General features: G+C 44.4%; 2 protein-coding genes across 3 annotated transcripts in view; both read left to right on the forward strand.

Moving 5' to 3' along the window:
• The window catches only part of il6st (interleukin 6 cytokine family signal transduce), a 13,579-nt gene extending 10,631 nt beyond the window's left edge, over positions 1–2,948 (forward strand). For both annotated transcript variants that reach the window (XM_020601064.1, XM_020601063.1), the window contains exon 16: positions 657–2,948. In XM_020601064.1, coding sequence (XP_020456720.1) covers positions 657–1,262 — 606 coding nt within the window. In that variant the 3' untranslated portion in view covers positions 1,263–2,948. The remainder of the gene's footprint in view (positions 1–656) is intronic.
• A 123-nt stretch (positions 2,949–3,071) lies between these two features.
• Positions 3,072–6,115, forward strand: purg (purine-rich element binding protein G). Its single transcript, XM_020601066.1, has one exon. The coding sequence runs from the start codon at positions 4,453–4,455 to the stop codon at positions 5,479–5,481; it is 1,029 nt and encodes a 342-aa protein (XP_020456722.1). The 5' UTR covers positions 3,072–4,452; the 3' UTR covers positions 5,482–6,115.
• The last annotated feature ends 1,206 nt before the right edge of the window (positions 6,116–7,321 follow it).

Here is a 7,321-nt window from a genome sequence, read left to right on the forward strand (position 1 = left end):
TGCAAATGCTTACTACAGCGAAGATACAGTACTTTTTAATTTTCATGTGATCATCCATGTTCACTTTGATCACTGTGTTCTACTAATAGGTGTTCTGATATTTTTTACCAAGATCTGCACCGATATCTTTACTTAATATCAGACTGGGACATCTCTATCTCTTACAGAATATAGCATCAGTCTTTTTGAAAGCCATGACGATTTGAGATGTGTGTAAATGCAGGTTGAGGGTTCATCTGGGGGGAGAACATTGCGGAACATTGCAGACAGAGCAGTGAAGTAGTCTTTGGGACTTCAGTGAGGAGGATTTGTAACCACCTGACCAACACTTTCCAACTACACCCTTCACAGGGCTGCTGGAAAACTGGAAGGCCCACTTGAAAGCATTACTGGTTTTTCTATAGAAACATGGCTGCTGACAAGTCTATCATATACAGTTAATTGCAGAGGTCCTGTTTGTTGACTCAGTGCATCCAGTTTGGTGTAGGTGAACCCAGACAAAAATAACTTTACCCAAATGATAGTGTCAGTGACGGCAAGTTGGCATTAATGGAGAAAATTGTAGCCAGTGACTTTCACATACTAAATTATCTGGGGTTTTGCATTTATTTTTAATCTGATAACAACTTTACGCTTCAATTTGTCCTCCACTACAGGCAGACACACCGAAGGAGAATTGTCTGTCTGGCATCAGTGTACTTGATGTGGATGTATGTGATGGAAAGTGTGTGTTTGAAGAAGACAAGGCCAGTCTTGCTCTGAAGAAGGACAAGTATCTGTCTGAGGAACACAGCAGCGGCATCGGTGGCTCCTCCTGCATGTCCTCACCTCGCCAGAGTGTGTCCGACAGCGATGAGGGTGGCGACATGGCTGACACCACAGCCAGCACCGTTCAGTACTCATCGGTGGTGGCCTCTAATGGTTACAAGGGTCAGAACCCAAGCTCCCAACCCCAGCAGACCATTTTTTCACGGTCGGAGTCCACGCAGCCCCTGTTGGACTCTGAGGAGAACCCAGACATGTTGGTGCAGGAGGGCAGCAGACAGTCTCAGCGTTTCTCCCGACAGCCCTGCTTCACACACACTGCAGGGGATGAAGAGCTGGAGATGGAACAGCAAAGGGCACTGGAGCCTCTAGACTTCTGTTCCCTGGAAGAGAACTCTGAGCAGATGACACCTACAGACGAGCAGTCAGCTGACTGGCTGCCATCAACACCAATCTCTAGCTACATGCCTCAGCTGGGTGGCTACAGGCCACAGTAAGAACACAGACCTGACTTGTGCCATTTGTGTGGATGCATTTGTGCCCTCTGTTAATGTCAAATGTGCATTTCAAGCCTCTGAGACAGAGAAGACTGTACCAGTATGTCTTTTGCAAGTATAACTAGTCCAGGATACTTTGGGAAAGTACTCTGTAAAGCTGTAAATATGAGCTTGTAACAGTATTTTGCTTGCTTTGCACTAACATGAAACAATAACTAGTCAAATCTTTATAGCAAGTCCGTACCCAAATCATACTTGACACATGGACACTTTGAACTACACAGACGGCTTGTCGCAGTTTGATCAGTCTCTTGCTGTAGTGCCCTCTTGTGGAGGGGTTTAACCTCTGCAGGGCTGTTACCTGACCCTTGTCATTCAACGCACATAGTTTTCAGCTTAAATAAATACACTGCAATGAGTATAATCAAGTAACACCCTTTAAGTAAAGTCACACTGACAGGTTCCGCTATTGAGATGCCAATGCATGTTCAATAAAGAATATCTTTATAACTGGCTTTTAAAATCGAAAAGATAGAAATGGAAAAAATATATACTTCAGAAATGTAAGGTCTTAAATGTTCATTTCATTCATAGAAGCAGAAGTGATTCTGTGAATACACAGAATTCTGCTATAACGGGAGATGCTCCCTCACCCCAGCCTGTGTCAGCATTAACAGTTTAAACACAATACTGAATTTACTGCCATCATAAACAGCTGTGGTTCTGTGCACTTCACTAGAAGAACCCTGAGATCACAGACACCAATAAACTTAATATGTCACTTTCAACCAGTATTAGCTCGGTGCTTTACAGTACATATGCCCAGCTTGGGAAAAATCAATACATTTCAGAGTTTTGCCCAAGTACAGCTCTGAGTAATTATTGAGAAGTGACCTGACAATGTGATGAAACACTCACTGTGATCATTCTGGTCTGATTCAGGTCTGATCTCAGCAGACTTGCTTAAAGAGGAGCTGATACTTTTATAACTATATCTACAGTGTCAAAAGCTGTGATGAATCTGCAGCTCCCCTTGACTTTACAGAGCTTTGGGGTGCGTTTCAGCTCATTGTTTAATGTTTGGACCACAACTTTGCTGTTTTGGTTCACTCTCAGCATATTTGGCTGCGCAAAAGCTCTGCAAAGCCACTATAAACCTCAACACTCAGCATCAAAGAGCAAACAGACAGAAACTAGCAGGTGAACTCAGTGGAGCATTCAGTAGAGCCAGATACTTCCCTCAGGAGTTGGTTGAGACCAATAACAAAGATAAAATAGGGTGATTATTGCCCATATATTCATCAGGTGGATCTTTCCAGATGAATGATCGTGTTGCTCATCTGCATATGGAAATGATCAAGGGTTGGCTAACAAGTTCAACATAACTTATCAAGATGCTATGTCAGCGCTGTGTTCACAGCTTGTTTCTGGTGCCCCCAAGTGGCCAGGGGAGTCAATTACAGCAGGTTTGGTCCCGAGTTGTTTTGAGCACTGCAGATTTTCTGGACAGAAACGTTTAAACGACAGTACACCTCAAGGAACAAAATAAGATTGTCTGCATTTTCAAATGTAAATCTAAGTGATAAAGTCACATGCCAAGTGAAAGACAAGGACAACTGATGACTAAAAGTTGTGTTAACTTTTTTCAAATCACTGTTTTCTGTGTGGACTGTTGAAGAGGCTGTTGTAACACTAAATGATTATCGGTCTAAAATATGAAATAAATGTTTTAACTGATGCTGATGTCAGCTCACATTATTGAGCTTTAGTCTTGTATAATTGACATTTTCCATCTAATGATGTCCAAACTACTTTGCGCCAAGAAAAAAGTGGACAAAAATATAAAAACAAAATCCACATAATTTCGACTAAGTTATGAGACACTCAGTGATAGATAAGGATCACACTTGAAGATCCGTCCTGTTGCAGCCTGCAGGAATCAGTGACGTGAGAGAACTTGAAGGGGTTATAGTTATTTATTATAATGCGTGTGGAGAAAAACACATCAGCATGGATACATTGCTGATCTTACATGGTTAAACAAAGACTACATAGGAGCTGGGGGCCAGACACCCCCTGACTCATTTTTCCATCTAATAACACTGATTCTGTCCCTAATATGAACTGGATGGTTAGAAATAAGACCAAAAAGAAAGTGCACACAGACTATCCGACTGGTTCCTGCAGCTGTTCTGTTGGCTTGTAGGGCGTTGCAGTGACATCCCTTAGGCGGTATGAAAAAAGTAGGATGATTATACCTGCTGTGTGAAGGCTGCACGGTTGTTGTTTTCAGACCAGCTTCTTTTTTCTCCATTACTAAGTCAAAATTTTTCTGCATCCTCTATGCCTGACAGAAATGGGCTTGGGAAGCTGAGGAAGCAGCAAAAGTGACTATACGCTGTGTATCGAACTGTGTAGAAATAAAAAGGTACAAACAAGGCACTGTGGTATTAGGAGCAGGCAGGTTATCTTGTATAACTGTCTGAAAAGTAAACGAGAATTCTAATTGTTATGATACATAACTTTCATTTTTATATCTTATTGAAACTGACTTAAATGTACTATAAATAGGGGCCCACCATGAGACACTGAGTCAGAATTTTGATCTATATAATCATTTTTTTCTTAACCATTCCTGATTTCTACTACATTCTCTTCACCAATTGACATATTGAGTAACTCGAGGACTCGGTGCATGATTTGAGGTGTCATTTCCTGAAAATCCCGTGTAGAATGGTTGCAGATGCGCTCGATGCAGCTGAAGGCTCCTGTGTGAGAAGTACAGGCTGAACAGCGACTGTGTAAATCGTGTCTCTTTAACTGAGGTATTCTCAGGACGGGGAGGGGGGGGTGGATGGGTTCATCGGGTTCATGTAGTATTGGGCGCCTCCTCCCATTTCAGGTTGGCTGCTTCTCTGGCTCACAGTGTAAGGCAAATAGGTGATGGAAAATGACATGCAAGTTTGCAGTAGAAATGACTAAATAGTCGAGGCTGACCTTTATTCGGGACACAGAAAGTCGATCAGCTGATGTCTCCAAAGTAGCTGCCATTTTCAGGTCATTCGAGGCATCTGGCTAACTTGTTTGTAGCTCAAGCCACTTGTATAAGCCTGCTGTCTTCGCCTGTTAGTCGCCCACTGGGATGGGGGAATAGCTTTGTCCTGTGCTGTCTAGTGGAGGAATATCAATCATGATGGCTGATGGATGTTGCAGAGGGATGGAAAGAGGCAGGGGTAAGACTGCAGCAGATTCTTTACCGAGATCTACGTATCCTCAGCAATATGTGCAGAGCGGATCACAGCAGCAGGGCAATGACATCCAGGAGTTAGCCTCAAAACGCGTCGACATTCAGAAGAAACGCTTCTACTTGGATGTCAAGCAGAGTGTACGCGGACGCTTCCTCAAAATAGCCGAGGTGTGGATTGGAAGAGGCCGTCATGATAACATTAGAAAGAGCAAGCTGACGCTGTCTATGTCGATGGCCCCGGCTCTACGCTACTGCCTGGGGGACTTTATAGATTATTACGCCCGTATCGGACTGCGGGGGGGCCTGGCGCCTCCGCAGCTCGAGGAGCACAGCAAAGACGGCCAGGGCCGCGCGCACGACTCCCGCAGAAGAGCGCAGGAGCAGCACGCGGCGCAGTCTCCCACCAGCTCAGCGGTGTCCGACGACCATGCCCACCGCGTGCTCAAGAGCGAATTCATCGAGAGAGACAACAGAAAGTACTTTCTGGACCTGAAAGAGAACCAGCGAGGTCGGTTCCTCCGCATACGGCAGACTGTCAACAAGGGACACGGCACCATGGGCTACTACGGCCAGGGCATCGAGCAGACCATAGTGCTGCCCGCGCAGGGGCTCATCGAGTTCAGAGACGCGCTGTCACAGCTCATAGAGGACTACGGAGACGAGGACAGCGACGAGCGCGGCCGAGCCGTGTCCAGGGCTCATAGCGACAACCCCGAGCTTCCAGAGGCTGCGTCTTTCCGAGTGGACAAGAAGAGGTTTTACTTTGACGTCGGGTCTAACAGGTTTGGTATCTTTTTAAAAATTAGCGAAGTGCGGCAGCCTTATCGAAACACCATCACAGTTCCTCTAAAAGCCTGGGCTCGGTTTGGTGAAAATTTCATCCGGTACGAGGAGGAGATGCGACGAATTTTCTTGTGTCACAAAGAGAAGAGGACAGACGCTCGGCAGGACAGCGAGGAGCAGGAGGACTGACCTTGGCAGTAGGCTGGCTGTGCTTTTGCATGTATTCTGGGGATTCTTTTGATGAAGAAAATGTCCCCAAATACTCTCCACCGTGTACTGTATATGTCCATTAAATGCTACACTAGATGTTGTGGCCCATCTGCCAAGGGCTGATAAACTACAATTTAATCTGCCAAGAAGTCATTCATTCAGCCTAATGTCTACATCTGCTTTTCTTTCTCAGTGCTATTCCATGCACTTTAGCCCCTTAGCCAGGGCCAGACCAAAAATATTTGGGGCCATGAGCAGAATTTTATAATTCTCCACCACTCCCCTTTTAAATGTAAGAGTGTAGTGTAGATTACAGCATTAATTGCAAGTGAGACAGGAGGGTGTCACGGTATTAGCAATGTGGTGTGAAAACCACTTTAATAGCTTGCCCTCTAAGCATATTGGTTAGCAGTTTTACTATGAACCTGTCAACCAGTCCTTGAAAATGAACTGAGATGAACTGATATACACCAATTTAACTTGTCCAGTATAGTTTAGTTTTTATTAAAGTGCAAATTAAGAATGGTCCCAGAAGGAAAACCTAAAATTTTAGTAATGACATTTTTATTGAAATTGAAAATAATGAAGAGAGGATCTCTCATGTGGAATTTGCTTGGGTGGTGGTAGTGGTGGTGGGGTGGGGAGGGGCTTATTGTAAGTGTGAAACACGCTGATTGCATCAACCTACACCTGAAGCACACATTGGACTGGAGGCAGAGATAGAAGCAACAGTCCAGGTACATTAACCAGGATGTGTGGAGCAAATGTGATATGATTGCTGCTTTGCTCTAAAGACGTGCTAGGAATGGGACAACGAGGCAACGAGAACATGTTGCTGGTGCAGGTTTACATAGGAAATAATGGATGATGTGACATGCATTATACGCTGCTTGTGAGTGTTACCCTTAAGTGGACTTAAGCCCTGGTCCAACTATGGCTATTGTCTACACTGGAATTTTATCATTCATCATAAATATCACAATTGACATTTGGCACACACACACACACCCAGACACACACACACACACACACACACACACAGTTGTTACTGTATGGAGGTCAGGCTTTCATACACAGACTGTATATGAAGATGGATGATGTGACAGCTCCCAGAAGTGAAGCCACCACAAGTCGATTGCCCCCTGGTGGCTGGTTGTGGCCTCTACATATTAGTTGATGGGCCATGAACCAAACTAAAAACCGCAGCTCCACCTCTGCTCACAGCTGCACACAATCTATTTGCAAAATGTGTCAAAAGAAAGATGGCTGCCCCCATAGCTGTGACATTTTAGCTTCACTTTTGCATAGTGGCAGGAAGCAGTGACACGTCATCCATTTTTATATACAGTATATGCTTTCACATTAATAATAACACCGTAGCAACAGTGATTATATGTTTCCTCATTCATTTCAGTGACATTTTCCTGCAGTGCAGTATTGCTAACCGGTCAAATGTGCAAGTGACCAGAGCAGGTAGAATACCCTGCAGTGTGTAAAATGTAGCAATGTGCTCAGCTGCTTACCTCATCAAGATGAGGGGGAAAATGAAAGTTGCAGTGCGGTGGAGTCCAGCTTCAGACGAGAACGAGCACTCAGAGTGTTACGTGGTGGCCTGGTTTTTGATAAGCCTTAAGACTGGACATGTTGCGTGCATTCCATCTCTAATTAGCTGCGGCAGCGCACCAACACAGCCCCTTGCGTTTTTCTGCCATAGTGCTATTGTCAGTGTGAAAGCACAGTTTACTGTGGTTAACAAAGTTTGCAAAGGAGACTAAAATGAATCAATCCATGAATCTCCTTTATTATTCTGCCCAACACA

The sequence above is a fragment of the Monopterus albus genome, unplaced genomic scaffold, assembly GCF_001952655.1.
Source record: "Monopterus albus unplaced genomic scaffold, M_albus_1.0 scaffold50.1, whole genome shotgun sequence".
Classification (NCBI taxonomy): Eukaryota; Metazoa; Chordata; class Actinopteri; order Synbranchiformes; family Synbranchidae; genus Monopterus; species Monopterus albus.

Excerpts from the sequence above, each read along its gene's own strand:
- purg (XM_020601066.1), top strand. The coding sequence starts at position 4,453 with ATGATGGCTGATGGATGTTGCAGAGGGATGGAAAGAGGCAGGGGTAAG.